Source organism: Dermatophagoides pteronyssinus, unplaced genomic scaffold, assembly GCF_027571235.1.
Source record: "Dermatophagoides pteronyssinus isolate colony J.1.1.1.1 unplaced genomic scaffold, Derpt_VIB-CSIC_2022.12 sq0003, whole genome shotgun sequence".
Taxonomy (NCBI): domain Eukaryota; kingdom Metazoa; phylum Arthropoda; class Arachnida; order Sarcoptiformes; family Pyroglyphidae; genus Dermatophagoides; species Dermatophagoides pteronyssinus.
The window spans coordinates 3,030,099-3,057,948 of record NW_027461527.1 but is presented as its reverse complement, the minus strand read 5'-3'; the positions used below and the strand labels follow the sequence as shown (position 1 = coordinate 3,057,948).

General features: G+C 27.8%; 2 protein-coding genes and 1 long non-coding RNA gene across 7 annotated transcripts in view; all 3 read right to left on the bottom strand.

The window, feature by feature from the left end:
• Nucleotides 1-10,310, bottom strand: part of LOC113793644 (uncharacterized) — a 32,191-nt gene extending 21,881 nt beyond the window's left edge. The window contains exons 1-2 of one of the 5 annotated variants that reach the window (XM_075825003.1): nucleotides 10,017-10,310; nucleotides 7,137-8,188 (exon numbers count right to left, since the gene is read on the bottom strand). In XM_075825003.1, the coding sequence (XP_075681118.1) occupies nucleotides 7,137-7,373 (237 nt within the window). In that variant the 5' untranslated portion in view covers nucleotides 7,374-8,188; nucleotides 10,017-10,310. Of the gene's footprint in view, nucleotides 1-7,136; nucleotides 8,189-8,241; nucleotides 8,450-10,016 lie in introns of those variants that run through there. The other 4 variants (XM_075825007.1, XM_075825004.1, XM_075825005.1 and 1 more) reach the window with 4 other exon arrangements.
• Nucleotides 10,311-19,460: 9,150 nt separating this feature from the next.
• On the bottom strand, nucleotides 19,461-20,360 carry LOC142644839 (uncharacterized). The gene is made up of 3 exons (XR_012846012.1): nucleotides 20,280-20,360; nucleotides 20,191-20,221; nucleotides 19,461-19,652 (listed from the first exon to the last, which is right to left on the bottom strand). It is a non-coding gene; the product is annotated as an uncharacterized LOC142644839 (long non-coding RNA).
• A 1,031-nt stretch (nucleotides 20,361-21,391) lies between these two features.
• On the bottom strand, nucleotides 21,392-25,565 carry Lerp (lysosomal enzyme receptor protein). The gene is made up of 2 exons (XM_075819392.1): nucleotides 25,430-25,565; nucleotides 21,392-25,357 (listed from the first exon to the last, which is right to left on the bottom strand). Exon 2 carries the CDS (start codon nucleotides 25,238-25,240, stop codon nucleotides 21,392-21,394), a length of 3,849 nt encoding a protein of 1,282 aa, XP_075675507.1. The 5' UTR covers nucleotides 25,241-25,357; nucleotides 25,430-25,565.
• Nucleotides 25,566-27,850: the final 2,285 nt, after the last annotated feature.

Below are 27,850 nucleotides of genomic sequence, written 5' to 3'. Positions count from 1 at the left end.
AACATCAAAAATTGAAGCTAAAGAAAAGAAAAAAACCATAAGCAAAATTACATGATTATTTCTTGATACTCAAAAAAAGGAAATAGGAAAAAACTTTTTTTGTTTCATTCATTCATTATTTCTTCTTTGCAATTTTATCATCATAATGTTAAAATAGTCTAATTCTTGGTGAAGAATATTCTTGTTTTGTTTTTTTTTCGTAACAACAACAAAAATGATGATCATTTACATATATATGATAGTTGCAGAATAATAATCCGAAATGTCCATTTTTTTTTTGTTGATTCTAGGATCTGTTGTTGTTGTTGATTGAACGACATTAACAACAACAACAGCAAAACAACAACAACAACAACTTTGAAAATAACGAACGAATAAACAAACCGATGATGATGATGATGATGAGATAATAATAATCTTGTTAACAACAAATGATGTTCAACTATATTAGTGTGCATCTCCTTTGTTTCATTTTTATTTTCTCCTGTTTTGTTTGTTTGTTTGTTTGATACATAGGATTTTCAGTTTTGTTTCGTCCGTAATGAAATTGATCAATTCCCGTTTTGATTATTTTAGATTCGGGAAAAATGATAACGAAAAAAAAGAAAAAGGTAAACACATCATCATCATCGGCATTGTTTTCGGTAAAAAAATTTTTCGAGAAATTTTCTTCTATCGGAAAGTAATAATGATGGTGATGATAATGGGTTTTTTGTTTTTTAAATGTGACAAGTAAATCGAATCAAAAACCGGATTGTTTTCTTCTTTATCTCAATTTCCTTTTTCTTTGAAACAATTTGACAATTGGACAATGGTCAATTGATGATGATAGTCGATTGTTTTTGTTTAAATTTTTACAATTTTTTTTTTCACTAGAAACATTATCTATCATTGACAATAATGATGATGATCATCATCATAGATTTAGATCTGAATCAAAACGTAAAAAAGATTGACAGCTGTTGTTTTTTTTGCTTTGTTCCTATTAGTTTTGGTTTGTAAAGGTATTTCTTTCGCTCTTCACTATCACTATTTCCACTTATATGATCATCATCATCATCATTTAAGTTGGACCATATTTTTTCATTCGTTTTGGATCAAAAAAACAACAACAACAACAATTTTGGATGGAACAAAAACCAAACAGTACGGACAACAAGAGAGAAAACGGATGAACAAAAAATAAAAATTTAAAAATTTGCAAGAAAAAACCATCTGCCATCCAACCATCCAATCCATCCATTCACATTTCATATCTAGGTGGATGCCATGGAACGGAACCAAATTTTGTTATAAAAATTTCCAAGGGCCATCTGTTTCTACTAGGGTTTTTATTTTGTATTTTTGCTGGCTGATTTGTTTCTCTCACTCACTTATTGTGTATATCAGAGATTCAGGTTAGACCACAGTAACAACAACAAAATGAGAAACTGGTCTGGGGAGGATAAACGTGTACGTGTGTCGGGCACGTGTTTTCATTTTCAATTTAGCAGCAGCTAGAGAAAAAAAGTCTATTAAAATGTATCGGTATTTTTTTCGGTTCAAATGGTTAAACTGTCTGGTGTGTGTGTGTGTGTGTGTTGATGACCTTCGTTTTAACCTAAAATTTCATTTCAAAAAGAAAAAAAACGTTAACAGAATGATTTTGTCAAAATTATTCATCATCACGATAATTTTCGTTGAAATCATTGTTAGTATTTTGTATTTGAATTCGAATCAAAATCAAAATGATGATGATGATGATCAACAAATTATGAAAAGTTCAACAGCCATATTGATTTGATAGAACGAAGGAGAAGAATAATGATTCTTTTTCTCAATATTTATAATGATGATTCATTCATTCATCATGAAAATGGATATGATCATCATCATCAACATCAAGGCCATTAGTATTATTATTATCAAAATGAACGATTATAATGATGATGATCAGGATAATCAAAAAGGAAAATAATAATGATTGTAATCAATATCGATATTGATGGATTGATGGATTGATGGATTGATAGATTGAATTTGAATATCCATTTGCAATCAAACAAACAAACAAACAAACAATCGATCATCATCGTGAATGATGCAAGAAAATAATGATAATGATTATTATTATTATTATTTCCCGTTAAATATGAATTTTATTGATTTTTTCAAAAGTTTGGGTAGAAAAAAGAAGAAAGAAAATTCATAACGAAATTCATTCAATTTTTCCATTTTTCATTCATTTTCTTCAACATTATTTTGCCCATAGGCTGAAAAACGAAGGAAAAAAAGAAAGAATTTTTCCATTGAAAAAATTCATTTTCCAAGTTTATCATTGATAATGATGATAATAATATTCAGTTGGGCAAAAGAAAGAAAATATTTTCAAATCAACAACAAAAAAAAAAGAAAAATCAAAATTCAAAGTTTCTTTTTTTGTGGTTGTTGAAATTTTCATGACCATCATCAATGGAAAGAATGATAAACACGATAATCTAATAATAAACCAACAGAAGCATCAACAACAATAAAAACATTATCTTTGAAAAAATTTATACAATGAAAGTATAACAAACCGAAATGGCCAACGGTCATTTCAAGTTTCTTCCGTGCAGATATTCAATGAAATTATGTAAAGGTAATTCACCTCACACACAAACACAAAATTTACAATTCATATGATGTTTTCGATTTGAATTTTTCATTTTTAAGTTTTTCAATTTTTTTCTGGTGAAAATTAAATCATTTCTGGTTCGCATATCAAACAAACAAACGAAAAGATTGACCAAAAATCGATTTATATGCTAACAAAAATGATGATTCGGAATAACCAATTTTCAAATGAAATTCAATAAATAAAAAATGATTTGTTTGTTTGTGATTCGAATTGAATCAATCAAAGTTTAAAGGTCATTTGAAAAATGTTTTTCTTTGTTTTTTTCCCAACTTAAAAAATTACAGAATTTCTGTTCTTTCCGAATCAAAATTAAAAAGTTTTAAACATGGCCAAAAAAAAAAAAAGATTAAACTTTTCACCAATTAAACACATCATAAATTTGGGAAAAAAACCTATCAAATTTCATTCGTAGACACACAGTTTTGACCAACAAGAAAAAAGCCATTAAATGTTCGATAAATGTTTTTCGAGTAGGTGAAAATTGCCAGAACAAACGAATGGGGAAAAAAAATTTCAAAATTGGATTTTCACAAGCAAAAAAAAGAAAAAAAATTTGAAGTGAAAACTGGAATCAACGTCATCATCACATGGTGACGAAAATCAAGAATCGAAACAAACACAAAACAGAAAAACAAATAAAATGAAAAAAAAATCATTAAATGAAAATTGGTTTGTCATCATCATCATCATCATTATCAATATTAAATTCTTTGTTTTTTGTTTTTTTTTCATTTCATTTTAAGGTTTTTTTTTATTTTTGTTCTAATTTGATTCACACAATGCGATATTTAATTGCGTGCAAATAATAATTCTTTGTTCAGAAACTGAAAAAAATCATCATCATCTTCAATTCTGGTTTACCTTTTTTTCCATTTTGGTTTCCTTTTTCGGTAACTATCAACGAAAAGTAAAAAAACTGAAATGGAAAATACGATTGACGTTTGTTTCAAAATAGAAAAATAAAATAAAAAAGATTCAACGAGCAAAACCAAATAAGGAACGACGACAACGAAATAAACCGAGATTAAATTTTCATTTTTCCAATTTCTTTTTTGTATTTTTGAAAAAAATTATTTATTTATCATATTATTAAATGAACTTTTCTTGCAATTTTGTTTTGTTTTGTTTTTTGTTTTGTTTCTTCATTTTCATTTCGAATCATTCGATTATATCCAACAACAACAGCAAAGACGACAAAACAAAATGGTCGTCCATGTATAACGTAACGATTTTTTCTTCTTCGTTGTTGCACAAAGATAATTGGGCAATGGATTTTTATTTTGTTCTATTTTTCGGGTAAAAAAATGATCGGAAAATTTTGTGTTTTTCTCGATGAATAATTTAAAAACACGTTGTGGTTGTTCGTATATGGTTAAGATTATGGATGGTTGTCATTTGTAATGCCAACAAAAAAAAAAAGCAAAAACAAAAATTTCACTTTCAGAATTTTCCCATTCTAAATGTAGTAATTATTTTTATGAATGTTTTCATTTTTCATTTTGACATGAACAAACTATTTCCAGAAAATTATAGTCATTTTTTTTGTTGTGACATGAACCGCAATCGGATGATTTTTTTTTTGATTGAACAACTTTTCGAAAATCGAAAAATTGAACCATAAAATTGTTGGTTTGGTTTGCTTGATGGACAAACCTAAACAAAACTAAAATGACAACCATAACAACCAATTTATGAATATTTTTGTCCATTAGTAATTTTTTTTGTTGTTTACCTGATAATCAAATAATCAATTGATTTAACTTTTTGTTTTTCAGTTAAATTATTGAATAAAATGATTGACAAAAATGTCACCTGGTATAGGTGTGTGTGTCCTAAGGAGAAGTTGCCACTGCCCGCCAATGCAAGGGAAACACTAAGGCGGGAGGGCATGTAGTCAGCAAACTGTGTCTTATGTATGTATACAGGAATTATGGTGTGTGTAAGTACGGTGTACAATGTAAGAAGACAAATTAAGTGTGTGTGTGTGCGTCAAGAAGTTATGTTATAAATGTGTTCAAGGAAATCCGAAGAAAACTTATTTTTCAACCAAAAAATAATTCATAAATAATGTAAGTGAAAAAAAAGTTTGAAGACTATTTATTCATTCATTCATTCATTCATTGAATGATTGAAATGAATGAATGAATGAATGAATGAATTGTCCACCTTACAATCATCATGATCATTCATCCATATCGTCGTTGTCCATTCAATCATTTTTTTTTTTGGTTTTCTATTTCCATTTTGAATCGATTCTGAATGGAAAAAATAGACAAAAATAAATTCTTTTCTCTTATTTTTCCGATTTATATTTTGATTGTTCAGGAATTCAATCATAAATGGAAACAATTTGAATTCGTAAATCACAAACAGAATTTCGGACAAAGAATAATGAACTTTAATGGAAGAAAAAATAAAAATAAAGTAATAAGATTTGAAAAGAAATGAAAAGAAAAAATCATTATGAATGACCAAATGTGAATGAATGAATGAATTTCTGAAAATCAGAATCAAATTCTTATCATTCATAACCGGAGGCTGTTTGTTGTTGTTGTTGTTGTTTTCATCAATTTTTTTCATAATGATGATCAACATTTTAGTTAGTTAGTTAGTTGAAAGTTTTAGGTTAGTTAGTTTTGGTTTCACATTTAGAAACAAAAAAATAATAATGAATCAAATATCTGGCCATCAGAAAAAAATATACACCATTCTAAATATAAAAGAAAATGGAAATAAATCAAAGTTCCAGAAACGAAATCTGATTCTGATAAACTTTTTTGTTTATAAGAGATTCTGGTTTCATCGTTTTCTGTTGAACGATTATCCATTCCAATCACACACATTCACACAAACCAAGAGAGTGTGTGTGTGTGTGTTTCATTTTTGTTTGTTTTCAATGAATGAATGAAAAAAAGAAATTACATTGTTTTTAATCTTTGCTGCGGCCAAAGCAAAACAAAAACAAAAACAACGAGATTCTTTTGGATGGATGCTTATTATATTCCGAAAAAACTACTACTAGAAAGTGATAATAGAAAGTTGGTAAATCCGTTTTTTTTGATTCATTGAAAAAAAAATCTCCGTGTGTTTGAATATAGTTTGAATTAATTAATTAATTAATTGGAATATTATGCAAAAAAAGGAAACAAAATTAAGTAAATGAATAGAATTGAAAGAAGATTACAGTGGAGGGAGAAAGGTAGAAAAAAATCCGGATACAATGTGCATCGTCATCAAAAATTCTAATCATTATTGAAATTCTTTTAGAAAGGTATTTTTGGTTTAGAATAGCTGAATGGACAGAAATTTTTTTGGTTGAAAAAAGTGGATTTTTTCTTGACACCCGGTAAATTTTTGGTTAAAATTCAGAAACAAAAAAATTTCCTTTGATTTTTGTCTAATCTTTTGTTCAGAATTTCAATATATTTCAATTCTATTAACACCCAAAATCTACCATTTACGACAGAATAAACCCCCCCCCCAAAAAAAAATATAACAGTGATATTACAGGTATTTTCTGTTTACCAAATTTTTTTTTTCATTTTCAATCTCAAATTGATTTTGACATACATCGATTTTTCGTGCAAATTTAAAGAAAAAGTCAAAGTTGTTCATTCATTTCATTTTCATTTTCATTCATTCTGGATACAGAATTTCTACGAATCGATAGAATCGTAGTCGTATCGGTAATTCTTTAGGGACATTAGTCTTTTTTCTCTGGAATAATATGAAAGTGAGAAACCTAACCCGAACCAAAAGAAAAACAAAATGAATGAAAAAGAATCTAAAATAACCTTTTCAAAAAAACCAAATCCCATTCATTTCGATGAATTTCGGATACAATTTTTCAACCAACATAAAAAATTTCCTTTTTTTTCATATCACCATCAACATAAACGTGTATGTAGTTAATTAATTAAGTCACAAGTGCTTTTGTAAATTGAGAAATTTCTAGAGAAAAATTCTTAGGAAATTTATTCACCACACACACACCAACAACGAGATAAATAGATTCAATATTCTTGATGACAATTTTTTTTACCTCTTTCAGCTTGTGTTTTTCATTTCTCTCTCTCTCTATGTCAGTGACAGAAAATGGATCGTTTTTTTTTCTTCTTCTTCTTTTGCTAGATGGATTCTTCACTCTTTATAATTCTCATTATTACTGAATGATGATTGTAAGAATTTGTGACTTGAATTTGATTCATTTTGATCATTATCCACATCGTTTTCATAATAACAAACACCGAATGTTGTATAATTGAAATGAAACAGATAACAGTGATTTCTGTTTCTTTCCACTATATTTTTACAGAAAAAAAAAGATCAATTTACTAAATTACTTTTGATCAGATTTTTGTAGTTTAAAAAAAAAGTGAAAGAAAAATCAACGAAAATGCTACTGTTGTTGGTTGCTGTTAGTGGATTGGAAAATTTTTCAAAAAATGTTAATGAAACAAAAATCCAAGAATCTTACCTCTTCATCCGTTAAATTATTGACCGATTCCATTGATTGATTAAGATGTGTTAATGAATTATTATTGCCGTTGTTGTTGTTGTTGTTATTGTTGTTGTTGTTGTTATTGTTGTTATGATTGTTGTTTGAAACAACAATATTATTTTCAATAATATTGTTTCCGTTGTTATTTGCGTTGGTAGTTGTATTATTGTTATTATTAACTGCGGCAACAGTGGCCGCATGTACTAATTCCATTTGGAACAAGATGATCCAAGTTTTGAATTTTGTCTGAAAATATTATGTTTCAATATTATTGGGTTTAAAATGCACTGATGAACAATTCACTGATGAACAATGATACTCAATGATGATGATTCTATTAAATTTATTAATTACTTAATCAACAATAGTGCAATGTATTGCGCATGTGTAAAAAAAATCACGATTAATGATAATGATTTAATCGGAAATCAATCGTAGAACATAAAACATCAATGACTAGCAGCAACAACAAGTTGTTTGAAATGAAGAAAAAAAAAGTAGAAATTGAAAAAAGTAAAGCGTTTCCTGTCGATAAACTATGAAAAGCTTTTATAATTTTCGGGTGTGTATCTTGAGTTTTGACGAGGGTTATTATTTTTTTTTCTTCCAGAAAAATTTCTCAATTCACACAATTAATAAGGTCCTAGGTTGTCGTCTGTTCACATCAAAAAAAAATCTTTTTAAAGTTTTGTTTTTTTCTGTTTTCCGATGTCAAATGTGACACAATAAAATTTCCGGCCAAAGTAAGGTCAAACAAACAAGGTCTTTTTAGATTGTACGAGCAGGAGAGAGAACAAGAGAGAAAAAAAGGTCAAATTTTGTTGTTGTTCACATTAAACACACACACACACAATGGAACGATGATGATAATGATGATGAAGGTTATATTGAAAACACAATGGCGTTTCAATCAAATTGTTGATCCAAGCTTTTGGTTTTTTTCTCTGGTTTGTTGTTGATCGAATGATGATTGCAAACGAATGATCAAAAGAAAAGAAATGCTTGCAGGAAAAAAATTGATGATTATTCTGGAAAAGAATATGAAAAAGAATTAGGAATTTTATTTTTAGAAAAAAATTACCGGGAAAAAATTGAATTAAAAGAAAAAAACAAACTAAATTACAACTGTATATCTGCTAAAAGAAAAGAAAAGAAAACGATTTGACATTAGTTATAGGAAAACTTTACGAAACAAAACAACGACAATCATCATCATCGATTTTTTTCCCATTTTCTGTTTCCACAGTCTCTCGTGGTTACAGAAAATGTAATGATAATTTGTCAATTCAACTATACGTTTTTTCTGCGTTGTTGTTGTTGTTGTTTGCGAATCAATCTTACGTTTATATTCTATGTGTTTTGTTTTGTGTTTGTTTGTTTGTAATGCGTATGGTTTTTGTTGTTGTTGTTGTTGTTGCTCTGACATTCTCATCATTTTTTTTTATTTGGGAAAGTTGATCGTTTTTTTCTTCTGTTTAGTTTAGTTTGTTTGCTTGCCATTTTTTTTGCTCTTTGGTTTCCAGGTAAACACCGACAGCGAAAACATACACAGAGCGAGTGAAACAAACAAACAAACAAACATAACGTTGACACACGCAAATAGAAACCGGAGATGACGATAATTTTTTTTTCTACAAAGAATATTATTTTTTTTTCTCTTTGGTATCAACTTTACCCGACCGACCAACCAAACAATGGTTTAATACTCTGCAACAAAGAAAAAAAAATCATTAACTGGTTTTTTTTGTAGAGATTGTGGAACCAGGTAGCAGAATCCGAAAAGCAAAAACATATGGAATCCATAATTCTTTACTCTTCTTTTTTTTCTCACTTTTTCATTTTGAATCATGTTTTTTTTCGTTGTCGTTAGTGGCAAAACAAAACAACAAAAAAAAATTAAAATTCAACCAAATCATCATCATCATTCGTGAGATATGTAAATATTAATAAACAAATATCATCAGAGAGGAAAAAGAATGGAAATCATTTTCTATTTACATGATCTTTTTTTCTTGATCTGATCTTTTCAGTCATTGGCTTTTGGTTGTTTATTATCTCTAACCACTACCAAATTGGCTAACAATAATCCAGAAAGAAAATCCATTTAAATCAGATAAGATAGCTAAATGTTTTGTTTGTTTACTGGCAATTATGAATTGCGAAATGAATGATAAAAAAAAATGACATCATCATCATTTGAATCAAAAAGAACATTCGAGTATAAGCGAATCGAATCAAAAGAATTTTTCATTTAAAAGGTAAATAACAAAAATAAGCAAATAAAGATCGATTGATAAATGGAAATATGACTTGCATCATTGAATGACAATAAATATTTTTGCACAAAAAATTTCAAACCAGAACAAATTCAATGACAAACCTATGGAGAAATGTTTTGTTTGTTTGTTTATTTTGTTTAAAATTCATTTTCTATCTGCATCTTTGATTGATTTGATAATTGTAAAAGTAAATTGGTTTTCAACATTATTATTTTCTTTCATCAAATAAGTCAAACATTCAAAAATTCATATCTTGACTGATGATTAATTTAAATTTTTCAATTTTTTTTTCAAAAATTTTAAACGCCAACACGAATAAAAAGAACGACAAACAACAATAATCCATCAAATGTAGCTGTTATTTCAATGAATTCGCATCAATCAATCAATCCATCAACAACAAAAACCGGTATCAAATTCAAATATGGTTTCAAAAAAGTATTCAAATGTCATAACGAAAAATGGATCGACATTTTAGTGTTTTTTACCTTTAGTGAGAGAAATTCATAAATGACAGGACGAATATCTCAATGAAAAATTCAATTTTTAATTACAAAATTTTTTTTTTAAATCTTACCTTAGAAAGTAAAGGGCTGGAAAACAATTTTAAAAGTAAAAACGAAACCAAGTAACTTTTTGTTTTAAATAATCATTATTATTCATTGGCTGGAAATGAGAAACTTTACAGAAAAAAACAATTTTTTTACGTAAAATGTTTGCCGATGAAAAACAAAATAATAACAGCCGTATGTCGTAATCGTGTTTGAAATGTGAATGAGAAAATAAAATGATCAGAACACACATAAATTGAATGAATGAATGAACGAATCGACCGACCGACCGACCAAAAATACTGAATTGAAATTGTAAATACGGTAAACGGTAAAAAGACGATGAGAAAAATAATATACACACACACCTTTATAATAAACCACTTCTACCATACATTTATTCCCTGATGATGATGATCATTTTTGCCCATTTTTTGATTTTCCTTTTCTCCACATAAACAGTAAGTTCAAAGGATACATACACAATTGAAGAGAAAATTGAATGGAAAAAAAAGGTACACACACACAAAAATACGTTTCAATTCCGTTGTGGCAGGTTTTATTTTTTCCTATTTTATTTTTGTTTCATTTGTTTGTCGTCTGCTGAAAAACAAAAAAAAGCTACACTCTCATAACATATATAGAGAGAGAGAGAGAGAGAGATGGATAGAATAGTGAAGTGAAGAAAAAAAACACCGGTGATAGCAACCAGGTAGGTAAAATACCGTTAACCACATTTGGTTAGTGTGTGTGTGTGTGTGTATAGATTGGTTACATAATATAGCAAGTAGGATGGGTGTATGTAGTAAAATGAATATAATGATGCGATAAGATGTTAAATCCGGGCGTATCAATTAATCATCAATTTTCACTTTGTGATTAATCCTGAATTCCAACAACGGGAATATCCGACGGAAATGTTTTTTTTTTTGGAGGGATGATTTGATTTGATTGAATTTTCAGATATCCGTTTTTAGGCGTATGTTGTTGTCAGCAAGGGAAAATTTCAAATTTTTGTTTCTCCTGATCTATAAAATCATCACTACACACCTCATTTAATCAGATTTAATGATAATGATAATGATGATGATGATCAGTCAACCTTGTCCAGCAGAACTTTTTCTCGGAAAAAAAAACAACCGACAGAAAAAAAAACGGAAATAAATGATCAATTTTCTTCTTCTGATGATGATGATCATCATCATCATGATGCTTGGCAATAAAAATTTAAAATTTTTAGATTTTTTCATTGCCTAACCCCTAAATTGATTTGATGACCTTTTTTTTGATGATGAGAATCTAAATTGTTTCATTTTTTTTCAAAATTGTCGAATGTGTGAGAAATATTTTGGGAAAATGAAAAAAAAAACAGGTAAATGGAAATCATGATAAAATCCTTTATTTTTTTGTTGAAAAACTTTTTCAAAAAAAAAAATCAAAACTTTTAGCCAACCGAAATCCGAATCGATTGACTTATGACAGTGTGTTTGGCTGTGTGTATTTGCTATTTATTTCGGTTCATTTCGATTCGATTTTCGGTTTCGGTTGTTGTTGTTGTTCGTGATCAGAATTTTAATTTCTTTTGGTTCATTTTATCCACACACACACAAACACAAACATATAGCACTGGTTCAAAAGTTGTTCATTTTGTTCACGTTATTGTTGTTGTTGTTGTTGATCATGATGATGATCGACAAACGCCAAAATGATGACAACAATAAAAAATATAATTCAAATTTTTGTTTTTTGATTTAGATTTATTTTCTCTCTCTCCCTCACTATCTACCTATTTATCATCATCATCAAAAAGTTTTTTAAATACACAGGTGAATAGAGAGAGAGAGAGAAAATTTATGAGAAACTTATGGCCATTTTTTCTCAAAAAAATATTTCCACAGAGTGAAATTCTTCCATTGTTTATTTCAAATATTAGTAACGAACAAAAAAAAGAACATAATTCATTACAGAATATTCTTCGTGTTTCTCTCTCTCCCTTTAATTATCTATTTTTCAATTGTTTTGTTGTCGTTGTTTTATTTTCGAAATTCTAGTGACAAAACAAAACAAAATTCTTGTTTTTTAATTTCAAAATAAAAAAAAACAAAAAAATTCTCATCAAGAATAATAATTATACACCAAACACACACACACAACGTATATTTATCATTTTGTCACACGATGAGGTTTGTTGTTGTTTTTGTTGTTGTTAATCGATTATGTTATGTACCACACACACACACACACGATAATAATAAAAAGTGTCACCACACACCTTTATGAATGAATGAATGAATATTCTACATTTGAATGGCTATCATAAATGTTTTCAAAAGAAAAAAAAATTCTTTTGAAATTCTTTTTTTTTCCACTCTATATGTGTCATAAATATTCTTTTTTCCATTCAAATCTCCATGGGTTATTTGAAATGAAATGAAAATAATAATAATTATCCCCCTTTTTTGTATAGTAATTAATTTGAATATTTATTGTCAAGTGAACAAAAAAAAAAAAATGTTTGGGATAATCCATTTTTTTCGGTGTTTTGTTTCTGTGAAATTCAACCATCCATAATGATGATTATTAGGATGGTTTCTTTTCTTTTTTTTGCGGTTATCATCATCATAAAGATTTTTGAAAATCTATTCATCAAATTGTCATCTTTTGATGATGATGATGATAGTGATGATAATTATCTTTGTGTGTGAATGAAAAATTATTCCAAGAAAACAAAAAACAAAACAAAAAACAAGATGAATGAATTCAACTGAACAATATTTCCATTCTACAATGAATCAAAACAATTGAATCAGATTTGATTGTTTATTTTTGGATTTTTTTTCTGATGAAAAAAAAGATGTTTAATCATATGGTTTGTTGGAAGAAATTTTCGTTTCTCCAATTTGAATTGAAAAATTCGGGTCAATATCGACTTTTTTCGATTCAGTCGATGATGATGTAATCAATCAAATTTTCAAATTGACAAAAACAACAAATCAATAAAGTTTTTTTTCAACTCGTTTTGTTTATGAAATGAATTAAATTCAAAAGGGGAAAACAACAAGAAAATCAATTGATTGAAAATTGAGAATCGAAATGAACAACAACAACAACAACGGTGATGTTGAAAAATTCATTATGAACGGTGAAACAAAACAAAAAACAATAGCCAAAAGAAAGAGACAAATTGAACTTGATTAAGGTAAACAACAAAAAAGAATGAAAACGAAATTGAAAATTTTCAAAACAAAATGAAAAAAAATCATTGATCTGGATAGTCTTCTTTGGGAAAAAATAAATCATTGATCTGATTAACTAGAAAAAAAATTGTCAAATTTTCCATCATGTTTTTTTTTCTAATCAATCAATCGATTAAAATCAAATTGAATTGTATTGATCATTTTGTTTTGGTGACCTTTTTTTCAGTTTTGTTTGATTGTTTTTTTTCCTTCGTTGATTGGTTGGTTGTCAAAACAACGGATGATAATGATGATGATGATGATGATGAAAACTAAGGAAGAAAAAAATCGATCTTATTCAACTCCGAATATCTTCATTGATCAAAAATTTATTGATTGATTTCTTCTTCTTCCAATTTTCAAATAATAATTATTTGTGCTGCTGTTGGACGTATATACAAATTCAATGACAATTTTTTTTTTTTTTGGTTATCATCATCAAAAATGACATAATGACATTACAACAATATCAAATACAGATCAAATACATTGATAATCACGAATTTTGTTTCTCAGTGTTTCTCTGTGTGTGTGTGTGTGTGTGGTCCTCGATGATGATGACTTGAAATTTAAAGATTTTTCTCTCTCTATCTTTACATTCACAATTCAATGTCAATGATTGTCAGGATATCATTATTATCATCATTATGACCATGGTTACATTGTTGTTTATTGTTATTGAATAGATGGATAAATGGATGAATGGATAATCCATTCATTCATTCAATAACTGTCTTTGATAACCAGGGTTATTTTATTTTTGAAAAATTTTTTCTTTTGTTGTTCAAATCATGAAACACTGATGATCGTTAATATCATTTGAAATCATTCGGTACATTCATTCATTTCTATGATAAAAAGTACAGTTGTTTTGTTTTCCACTGAAATATCAAGTCGGGTCAGTGTAGAAAAATTTCTTCCTTTTTTTCCGACGCAATATTTCATCATGCAAAAACCATGTATAGAATTTCTGCATGAATTTTTTCTTTCCTCGTTGACTGCTGAAAAAAATAGAGACAAAATTTTATTAATTATTTAAGACTTGTCTATCTCGGTGTGTTTGCCATGTGTGTTTTAATGCCAAACTCAATTCAAAAATATTATTACAACTTTTTTTTTCGGTAATAATAATTTTCATGGACTTGATCAACAACAAAAACAAAAACTTTTATTTAACCGAGAAAAAAAATCTGCAATTTTTTTCTGGTTCTGTCTATTTACCACTAATGTCCACTAATGTCTCCATAGGTGTAGAACATTTTACTGAAAACAAAAAAAAACTGACCATTATTTTTATCGTTGTTATGAAATAATTCTGATTCGGTTGATCTATTGTCCTTTAGGTAAATGTCCAAAATTCATATTCGTTAATACTTAAAAGTTTTTTTTTAAATTCAAATATGGATTATCATTTTGATAAACTTTTTTCGATATCGATTTTTTTCATTTAATCCCGGGAAGTTTCTTCATTCAAAATGGAAAGTTTTTGTCGAAAAATTTTCACATTCAAATAAAATTTAAAAAAACACTGAAAAATGGAATGAAATTCTGACAACAACAAGAATATTCAAATGACAACAATCAGACCAAACCAAAACGAGAAAAAAAATTAATTCTAATTTCACATAAAACACCTTTATTCTACTAATAATAATGAATAGGCCATTTTTATTTCAACTCTACGCGCACACACGCTGAATATATCCATCGTCGTCGTCCTTGATGATCATCTTGGGTATCATCATCATCAAGATGATCATCATATGATTCATATGGGACATTCGAAAAAAATAGAAATAGAAATAAATGAGCAACAACAACAACAATAAAAATATAATCATTGAGAATCCTGGTTGGTCAAAACCTAAAAAAAATGAAATGAAATGAAATGAAAATATTCAGCAACAACAACGAGAAATCGGCAAGGTAAACATACAATAATAATAATGACCATATGATGCATTTTGGATATATAAAACTTGGCATAATTCCGTTACATTACATTTATATAAATATTTCATCAAATTATCATCATTATTATTATGTGAATAGTGACCGTTATGAAAAAAATGGTCAATTTTTTTATTTTTTGAAAAGAAAAAAAAATTCATAATGATGATTTTTTTTCATCTTTTGATCATGATGATCAACATAATGATAGTCACAATTTGAATAAAGCTTTTTTTGAAGATGAAAAAAAAACTTTACATCAGAATGATGATGATGATAATGAATATCATGATCATTTACCACACACACACTATCTTTTTGATCGTACATGGATAATGGATGTTTTTTTGGAGACGAAAAAAACCTTGAGAAAAAAAAATCAACCAGAATTCATTAATAAAAAAAGAATCATGTTGTTGTCGTTGTCGTTGATGATGATGAAAGAATTTAATTGAAAAGTTTTTGTTTTTTGACATTGATTTTTTTGGGGTTTCAGGTTAATATTATGTAAACATGACATTTTCATTTCTATCATCATCATCATCATTAACAACATAATCGAAGAAAATTGTATGGAAAAAATCAATTTTGATTAACATTGGATATTTCCATAATTCGTAGTTTTTTCTGGCTATTTTTTCAAGTTTTTTTACCTTTAAAAAATTAAAAATTTTTAATTTTTGTTTCAAAATTTTACTGATAACCGTTTGAATTATGATGATTACTTTTCAAGCATTATCATCATCATCATTATAACTGAATGTTTTTTTCTGATTTATCAAACCAAGTTCAGTTCGTCTATCCCCATGAATATGTGTTTGGTATTAATTCATTTTTTCCCGAGAAGAAAATCTTAATCTTGTTTTTTTTTATTTCAAAAATTTACCATTCTTATCACCAAATTCGTATTATTATCATGACGGTTTTGTTCTTATAAATTATATTAGTCAGTGTGTGTGTGTATGTCCCTATAGAGAAATTCACAATGTGAATTTATCAGAAACATTATGTGTGTATGTGATGTATGAATAAATATATAACCTGCATAGATAGAGAATAATATTCTAATTATGACATATAATGGTTAACAAACAACCAAAAAAAAAAAAAAAAAAAAAAAGACTATGTGTGTGTGTGTGTACGTTTGTGTTAACATTAAATAAAACATAAGAATTTCTGGCTTTATACATTCATTCGTTATCATTATTATTATTATTATTATTACTGTTGTATGATAATTCTGGTTATCATAAGAATCCTAAAAAAAGAATAATAATAATAATAATCTACCTTTTGCATCATCATCATCATCTCTATGGAATTCTCAACTGAATGAATGAATGAAAAAAAAAAGATTTTTTTTTATGACAACAACAATAATGATGATTATGATAAAAACTGTAAGACAGTGAGATATATCAAGTTTGTTTTTTTTTTGGTAATGAAAAAAAACAAACATAATCGATGGTGATCATCATTATTTTATCGTTTCTTTCTTTTTTTTTAGTTTTGGCTGACGCTTCGTATCATTATCTTGATGATGATGATGATGATCATCATCATTGAAGCCGGTAACAATTTTCAACTAAAAAGAAAAACTTCTACATCATGATCATCATCATCATCATCATCGTTGTTTTTTCTTCAACAAATTCCGGGATTGTTTGTTGATTTTGCTTTATTAACAATTTATGATGTCTGTTTGTGTTTGTGTGTGTGTAATGTAATTTCAAGATTATCATCATCATCATCATCATCTAGGTTGAAAAATAAAAAAAATGAAAATAAATTCAAAGAATCAACAAGAATAACAGTGAACAGAAAAAACAAACAAACAATATAATTTATAATCTTAACATTTAAGAGATATATTCGTTTTTTCCAAAAACAAACAAAAATAGTGGCAAGAAATGTTTCCATTGAGATTTCTTTCCAAGGAATTTTGGGCAAAATTCTTAAATATTTTCATCAATAATTTATTGGTTGATTACGTTTTTGGACTATCCGATGATAATCATCATCAAGATGTCGGAAATTTTTTTTTTTTTTTGATTATTTCAAAAACTAATGAAATTATTTTTTGAAACATTTTTTTTTCAATTTAATTTAAAATTTGAAGGCTGATGTCACCATATGAATAATTGATTATTGTTTGTTTGTAAACTAATCGATATTGTTGATGTTTTCAGAGAAAAAATAAAACATTGAAACTCAACGGGTTATTTCCTGAACTTTTTTTTTTTGTTTTGTTTCTTGGAAAAAGAATTTGTCAGAATTTCTTCATCATCATCAGTAACAAATGTTTTTAACACCAGCAAAATACCATTATTCAATGGTGTAGTGTATGTTTTCGGGTATTCGGGTAAATGAATTCGCGGATAACGGGAATCCTAATTTTGTTTGCTCGAAATTTGCTACTTTTTTTTCTGGTACCCGGTATTTATTTATATATAAAATACCAACACACAAAATACACACATTGTAAGCGACAAAAGTGAATGAAGATTGATGATCATCAAATGGATGATGATGATGATGATGACCAGAGCAAAAAAAATTATTCAAGTTTCTTTACAAAATGTATAATGTATATGTGTGTCAGAGAAAAAAAAAGAAAAAGAAAATACAAAACCAAATACCCGAACAACAACAACAACAGAAAAAATTTTTATAAAATCAAACTAAAAGCCCGGTATGTTTTTTTTTGTACGGCTGTTGTTGTTGTTGTTATCGATGTCCAAAATGTTGTTTCAAAATTTTCTTCTATCGATAACAGTTGGAATAGTTGGTGGAACATAACAACAACATCCCAATGATCAGCCAATGTATCTGTCAATGTTTTTTTTTTTGTTTTGTTTTTTGTTTTCTGTTGGTTGGTTGGTTGAATATCACTATTCTGATGTTATCTTTTGGAATTTTTTTTTATATTCAAGTTGATCACTACTACCTTTACCAACTAGATTAATGAGTTTTTTTTCACATTAAAATGTGTGTTTGTGTGTTTAAAGCTTAATCATCATCATCATCATCATTCCCAAATGATGAAAGTAATACAAGTAAAAAAAACCAAGTGACAATGAAATTTTTGTTCTTTTTTATCTCAACAAAATGTATATTTACATCGTTCGTCTCTATATAAAAGTTCCAGTTTGTCAATTTTTCCTTGAATCTTTGTCCAATGCTACCGAAGCTAACCAGATATAGTTGTCCGTTACAATGAGATAATATAGAGACTGATTTTGTTTTTTTTCATTCCTGGATCGTTTAATGAGATCATCTTCATATTGGGTTTTTTACTCGTTTCTCGTATCTCGAGCGAAAAAATTTCCTCGAGAAAAGTAATTTTAGTAGAAATTATTTTTTAAACAAAACCAAAAACCAAAAAAAAACAATAATCAAAATGGAAAATGGAAACCATTTGATATATTAAAAACAAAAAAAAAACTGTTTTTTTGCGAAAAAATACAACAAAATTATGAATGAATTAAACATAAGCATTTTTTTATCATTTTGGTTGGAAATGAAACCAATGATATCCCCTAACCCAGGTATCAGGTGTCGACAACGACAACGTCAGCGACGACTAAACCATATAACGGGGTAGCACAACATAACGCCCATATTAATCCAAAATATTCGAGTTCATTCAATCAAACAAAAGGGAGAAAAAGAAATTTTTTATAATACGGAAACTTTCCCAAAAAACAACAACAACAATCATCATTTCCAGATAAATTTAATCCATTTCTCATCATATTCATCATTCATTCATTCATTCATTCATATAATGTTTATCACACACACATACATCACAACAATGGACAATTTTGTTGTCGTCGTGATTAATAATTGATTATAATTTATGTTGAAACAAAAAAAAACAGTAAAAAAACATTATCGATAATTTAGACGTTTTGTTTTTTGCTGTGCAATTCATTTTATTTCATTTCTGTGTTAAACATCATCATGGATCAACTTTGAATTTTTTTTTCTCTCTTTGGTTCGCGCATAAATATTTGATTAAAAAACAAAAACAAAAAAACGAAAAATATCTTAATATTGAACCCTTTTCGAGCATCATTATTTTAAAAGGTGTGATCTGTGTGTTGCCGTGCAAAAAAAAATTCAAACCGAATTAAATATTAATGTGTTTTTTCGAACGAACAAAAACAACAAAATGTTTAACAGAAAATTTAACGATTCTTTTTTTCAGTGACCTTTGTCGATGTTTAGGTGATCATGAAAATAATTGAAAATAACAAAAAATTTAATATAAAGAAAAAATTTATAGTTTTAAATTCCGGTGCAATTTTTCTTCTTTTGGGCAATTTATTTTAATTTTCGACAAGAAGAAAAAAAATTTATTATCATTTTAAAAAAAGAAAATGACATCCAGAATGCGTGTCCATATGATGATGATGATGATCTATTGCCTGGTAATAATATTTACGATGATATCCAATGATACGAAACATTCTAGAAAAAAAAGAAAAAAAGAATACGTGTTAGTATTTGACTAGTAACACAAAAACAAAAAAAAAATCTTCCTTGAATTCAGATAATGGATCAAGACTCAGTTGGAAAAAAAATATATATTTCGATCATTATTTTCATATTGGTAATTGCGTAAAATCAAAAATGTTTGATCAAAAAAAAAAAAATGTTTGTTTGATTTTAGTTTAATTTTTTGAAATATTGAAAAATTCTTTTGACAAAATATATTTCAAATAACCAAAAAATTTCATTGTTGATTTTCAATCGATTTGAAATGAATTTGAATGATATGGTTTTTTTCAAAGCGATTATGAATAACCGACTTTGTGAAATCAATCAAATTGTGAATTATATTTCAATCGATAATTAAATGTTGGAAATTTGGGAAATGAGGGAAAGAAAATGACCAAACATTTTTGTTTCATGGATTACCATCGAACCTTTTACCATATCATCATTGTCCAAAAGGTCCATTAATTGAGAACGAAAGTAAAAATTTTTTTTCGAAAATCCGACTTACCTGAAAATTGACATTATATCACAGCGAAAATCTAAAACAAAAAACAAAGTAATTTTTATTGAAAAATTGGCAAAAAAAAAAATTCTTACCTTAAATAAACGATAAACAAGAAACAAAAAAATGTTTTATTTCTACATGATGATTAGTTATTTTTCAAACATGAAAATTATATAAAGAAAACAAATGAAAAATTCAAATTTGACAAAGAATGTTTATTACGAAACAGAATTAACATTATCATTATTATCATGTATATTAATACAAACGTTTCTTTTCTTTTACATATATATTTTTTATTTAACACTGAATAAACACTTTGATTTTAAATTTAAATTGTAATCAAACAAAAAGGGAATAAAGATGAAAAAGATAAAAATAATGATATATAATGAATTAAATATTTATAAATATTGATCACAATAAAGGCATCTTGATTGACCCCCCATTTTATAGTATAATAATAATGATAATGATAATGGCATTGATCAAATAAAAATTAAGAGGTTTTCATGTTGATAGTAAAACTTTGATTGAACATTTTTTCTTTCTCAGATGATTTCGTTATCTTCGCCAATTTTTTTCAGGTAGAAATATACTATAATTTCCGTAATTTTTTTTTGTTGAAAGAAATAAAAAAACAAAAACAAAACGTTATTTTTCTTCCTTGTTTCAGATAATTCAACAATCAAGGTAATCAAGGATAAATTATATATCTCCAAGGATATCACAGTATGAATCAAAAATGTTTTTTTTTTTTTGAAAATAAAGATGTCAGATTATCAAAAAAAATCAGAAATTTTTAAAATTATGAATTTGACGAATTCTCGGGTCATCATCAGATATAAAAGATAAATTAAAATGCTTAAAGTTCCAACTATTTAGGGTGAATTCAAAAGGGAAAAATGAAAATAAAAATAAAATAATAATGAAAAAATAATGAAAAAAAATAAGCGAATTTTTATAAAGGTAAAGAGAATGGGTATACTGAATAAGCTTAAAACGAATGAATATGAAAAAAAATCATCATCATTATCATCAACATACCGGTTGATAACGGAAATTAACATCTGAAGTTGTAGGTGAAGAACCACGATGATTACGCAAACGTTCCATATGACGACAAATAAAATTTCTCACATTGATTCTATGTATGAATTAGAAAAAAAATTGAAACTTTGAAAAAAAATAAATCTATCTACACTTACTCATGATAATAACGATGTGAAACAAATAAAAGGCAACATATCACTGTCAATAATAAAATTATTGGTAACATAAATGATCGTTGTTTGGGGCCATTACCATTAGAATCATTATCATGATTAGATCGACTAGATTTTTGTTGTTCTTCCAATAATGGACATACTAATGGTGTACGCCAAAGGAAATAATATTCACAATCATCACTTTCATAAAGAAAACTAACATCATTAGATTCATTATCTTTGTTATTTTGTTGATGCGAATCGATACATTCGAAAAATATTTTTGTTGATGCTTTTTTCAATTTATTACGGCCACAAGTTGATGTTTTTGAATGAATATTCAGATTCAATGCAATATTACCATCGGATACAAATTGCCATTCATTCAATGTACCGATATCACGATTTAAACCATTACCATTTGTTTGACAAACTGCTGCCTGTGAACATTGTTTATCGGCCATTATTGGATCATTATTTGGATCAAGATGAATATGATAATCATAATGTTCAACAAGACCATCACGTGTACGCGTTTCACGTGCAATAATTTTTTTCTTAAACAATTCGCTTAAATCCCAACGTAATTTGGATGTTGTATCAATAAGAATCATATCATTTGTTAATGATAAACGATATTCATCATTTTTTACCAAATTGTGTGGACATGCAAAAGATGTATTCCAAATGAAATAAAGTGTACAATCTGTTTGATTAATAAATTTGGGTCCATTTATACCAGTATCGGTTGAACATTGAAATTGAATTTCTGTTTTCGATGGTAACAATGTTCCTTTCGGGCCAATGCAATTCAATATTTCTTCTTCATAGGTCAACAATAAATGTTTAGTATCCGGATCCAATGTAAGTTCATGATCAGAAACTTTTCCAAAACCTTTTGTACATCCATCTTGTTCATTACATTGACAAACAGCAGATTGTTTTCCACATGTATTTGCTATATCTTTTGAAAATTGTTGAAATGTTGCCGATGGTAATGGTTTGCAAACATTTATCTGATAATAATTATCCGTATTATTCATTTTAACACGCCATGAATGCGTTAATGATGATAATTGTCGCAATGAATAATAATTGCCATCGGAATCGAATAATGAACAACTTGGTATTTTTAGGCTACAAACCGATGGTGTTTCCCAATACATCTTCACTAAACATTCATCATAATGTACAACGATTGGATTGGATTGTTTTGTGGAACAAACCATTTCAATATCAGTTGAGCGACGACGAGATAATAATGTTTTATCACAAGCTGCTCCACCACTATAACGTAAATGTAGATTTTGCTTCATATAGACACGTAACTGATTCATTGATCCATAACTAACAAGAGTTTTATCAACATTTGAAAAACAAATCGCTTCATTTGGACCACAATCGACTGATCTTACTTTTTTACAAATGTTGAAAATAAATTTTGAACTAGTACGATTCAATGGATTTTTAGGATTAATTTCATAATCAAACGTTTTCATTAATGGATTAAAATCGGCCGATAGATTTGTACGTGGATCGGTATAGACACAATCTTCAAATTTTGTTTCAGTCAATTTCTGTGCACAGGCAATTGGTGATTGTACAATAAATTCATATGTACATTTTCGACGTTCATCTGGATCAACTTGCATAATTTTGATCATTTGTCCAGATTCACGATCACATTCCATACGAAAGCTACTGGTTAAATTAATTTTCGAATCATATGGACATGGATCACCATTATTCAAGAAAAAATAAATATCGCCATCAAAGCCGGTCATTGGTGGTTCAGATGGTTCACCAAGATTCGTTATAATTGTTTCACCAGGTGAATGCATCTGCATCTGTATCATACAAGCAGCCGAATTTGGTTTGCATAGTTTTACTAAATTACTTCTTTCACGATTCAATGATTTGCAGAAATTAATCTTGATCAATGTTTGATCATCGCTCAATACAAAATGATTTCCCGTGCTCAACGATAATGGACTGAAATCAATGAAATGTGTTTCATTTTCAAATGTACAATGACTTGTTTTCGGCACTTCTTCAACACATGCTAATGAGGTATACCAAATGAATGAATATGAACGATTTGATTCGCCAATAAATTCTGGATGACCTTTACCAGCTGTTTCATCACAGACAAACGATATATGTGATTTTCGTGGAGTATGATTCACATCATTATATGGATCACCATTAGTGAATGTCATATTTAGTATGGAATTCCAATAAACTAATTTATCATGAGAAGTGCCAAGACTAAATTTTCGTTTTTGACCCAGAAGTTCTTTTTGACAGATTGCCGTATCAGGTCGTTCACATGAACCATCGACAATAGGACCACAAAGATTCAATTCAAATTCATATTGATCACCACGAATAACATAATAGCTTGCTGATTTTAATGGTGACAAATCAAATGAATGTCCTGTGAATGAATCATAAATTTTACAATCATCACCAATAACAGGATTCATTGGACAAGCGGCCGGTGTACGAAATTCCAAAACATATTCTGAATGTTCTCCATCAAAATCAATTTCAACAGGCTGAACTTGATACGTTGAACAGATGAATATGATTCTTGTGTTGACAGTTTTGTTACGAGTAAGATCAAAGCCATCAGTATATAATAATTCAAATGTTTTTGATTGTTTATTATATGTGATGGGACGATTAAAATTACCAATATTAAATGAAAGATTATTTGCTTTATCAATCATACAAGCAGCTGAATGTTGACAATTTTTTGGAATTTTCATGTTCTTAACCATAGATGGTATTCGATCACAAACATTGAATAGAAATTGTATATTCGTTGATTGTGTACGATGAACGGAATCTGATAATCGTAATGATGATAAATCAACTTGAATAAGATTATCGTTTGAATCTTTTGTAACCAATGAACAATTTAGATTTGTTTGTTCAAACAATGGACATACGATCGATGTTTTCCAATTAAATTTGTACTCACAAGTATCACTTGCAAATCGAATGAATTTTGGTTCGGTAGATTTGTCAGCAAATCTATCACATTCAAGCTCAATAATTGTACGTGAATTCATTGAATTTCCTTGATTATTTTTACATGCAACCTTTTTCGATGAGAAAACAATATTTAAACGATTATCAGCCTTGAAAAATTTTCCTTCAGATTTCGAACCGATTGATCGAAAACCATGACCATCAACTAAACAAACAGATGATGTTGTTGAACATTTATGACTAACCGAACCACAAATATTCATTATAATTGTTTTGTTTTGATCTTGAATCGGTATATTTTCGATTACAAATTCCGTTTTTGGCAATGTTTTTAGATTGATCTGTTCAAATTGGCATGTATTCGGATCGATTAATTGTTCAATCATATCCATTGGACACGCATAATCGGTAATCCATTCGATTATATATTCAGAATCTAAATCCGAAACTAATATCGGATAATTACGATATGAAACACTTTTTGATAATTGTCGTGGACATATGAAACGAATTTTGGTAACAGGATTGAATTCTGATGCTGTTGCTTTACGATAATAAGTAAGTTCAATATGTTCACGTTCGTTCTGTTCATTCGATGGAATGAATTTCATATCAGACCATTTATATGTTCCAACTGATTCAATGAAGCCTCTTTTGGAACCAGTTGTCAATTGACAAGCAGATGAGCCTTCAAGTGTTGAGCAACGATTTTCCATACCACCGATTGCCGAACAAACATTGATATAAAATTCTTTTGAATCGGCCATTACTTGATAACTACCATTAGTACGTATCAAAGGTGTTAGATCGCGAATACGATTTTGATTATCAAGAACATAGCATTTCATTTCATTCAAACCGAATGATGATGTAGGTATTTGTTGTCGACAAGCAGCCGATGTTTCCCAATTTAATATGATAGCACATTTGGTTTTAATCGAAACGAGTGGAAATGATGGATGGCCCTGAAACAATTATTTTTTCAATACATTAGTCGTCCACGATAAAACATCTAATGTTTTGGAGAAAAAACTTACCAAATGATTTCCACATGTAAATCGTAAATTAATTGTATAATTAATATTATCAGCACATGATGAACCAATATAAATTGCACGTGTTGTACCAAATTCCGATATGACATGTTTTAATTGATATCCAATCGATCGAATATGACCATTTTTATCGGTTATATTATGACAAATATGACTTTGTTTACATTCATCTGGAATGTAATAATTTCTATAATTCGATGAATTTATAAATGTTGAACATGGTGATATGTCAATGTAACTTGAATCACGAGCTACATTCCATGGTGTTGAGCCACTTTTTTCGGAATAATATTCAATTTAAAATAAAAAAATAATCGATTTAAAAAGTCAATAACTTACATATTTAATGCATGTGAATCAATATGACCATTTTCACCACAAATATCCAATTCATTGATCGATTTCGATGTTTGTGATGTAGCTGATAATGATGAACAGGTAGATAAAATGATGAGCAATAATAATGAAGAAAGAAATCGGTTTTAGTTTCGAGATCATTTTGGCTTAATTTTTCCAAAATTTTTTGAACATTTAATGATGAAAAACGAGGAAGATGAGGAAAAAAAATTTCAATATTTTTTTGCCATGAACGTCAAATGCCTTTGTTTGATTGTGTGATTGACAATGATTAATCTTGAGCATCAAATTTCTTAAACGTTTTGTGTATATTGTGTGTGGTTATGATGAAGTATAATGATAGATGTTTGTGTGTTAATAAAACTTGATGAAAAAAAATGAATGATGAAATTCGAAATGATGAAATTCACCAATTGACAATTTCGAAAGTATTTATATATTATTTAAAAAAAAACAAAAGTTAAATTTAAATTGAAATAAACATTTATCGAAACAAAATTTTAGATGACATGAATTTTTTTTTGATTGTTTTGTATCAAATAAACATCACGATTAAAATGATTTTGGTGGTGTTTATATCGTCAATTGAATCATCGGTTTTCTTTTTTTTGATCATCGAAATTTACAAACGCATATTCATCACAACAATCGAACAAATGGTTTATTGAAGACATATAAAAGCAGCCACACACACATAAACACACATTTTCATACCACTAGATTATCATTTGCCATATAGATAGCGGTATTATAATCTGATACTCTGATTATAATCATTCGATAATTTGTCTGTACATAGAAGACGTTTTCGAAGGAATTTACGATTTTGTTTTGCGTCGAAATTTTTTTTTTCAAATATTTTTTCAATTTTGATTTTTTTATTTTCTTGGAAAATCAATATTGAACCCAAAATGATTTTTTTAGCACTGATTAGCAATCATTTTCATCAGTATTTTCTCAATTTTTTTCTGTTTTTATCGCTAAAGTCGAGTAACACTTACCTTTTTTTTAAATATAAAATTGTCATGGTATCCTTACATTTGTCTGGTTGCTAACATAATCTAAAATTTTTTTTTATATGTTTTAAATCTATTTAACTCAATACTCTTATCAAATATAACATTGTCAATGATCTTGAATCCTTGAAAAAAAAGAAATCTACCTGCAATGATATCTATAACGATAAGATAATTACGGTATCGTAAACGTTATTGGATGATTATGAAAAAATCAACAACAACAACAACAATAAATAAATATAACTGTAATTATAGGATGTTAAAAGCGTAAATTGATTATGTCAACCGCAACAACCACAGCAGAGCTGAATAGATTCGTTTGTTTTGATAGTAATCAAATATGAGGATTATGATGATGATAATGACAATAGGTATGCGTTTTATTCGAGAATTGTTGTTGTTGTTTTGTTGCCTTGTGACAATTTTAGTTAGTAATAATAATAAAGTTCATAAACTTTTTTTTTTTGTTTTTGATATTTTATAAAAAAAAAATTTTCATAAATCGAAAACAACTGCGTAGTATTTTGAATTATTAGATTGTGTTTTTTTTTGCTTTCATTTCATCTCGTTGAATCCTTTGAACACATTTTTTTTTGACACAATAAAAGCGGATATTTGATTTGTAATTTTTTTTTTCGAAAAAAAAGATAAATAAAATTGATAAATTTCATTCATAGATGGCATTCTAGTCACGTTATTTGAATGGTTTTTTCGGGATGCATTTTTTCAAAAAAAAAATTGTAATTTTCTTTTCAAATCAATCAAATTTTATGATAAAACTTTGATTCGAATTAATCTATTTAAACTGTTTATAATTTGGCCATGAATATACCAATATCGTTGGCGTCAAACAACGACGCCAACAATATATATTTCAAATCAGAAAAAATAAACATTTCATCGAATAATTAAATTAAGAAAATTCGATTGGAATCCTGTTTTTGTTTTTGTTTTTGTTTTTTTGCATCCAAAACAAAAATCATATTCTCATCAATAAACAGTTGAGAAAAAATCGAATCGGCAATCA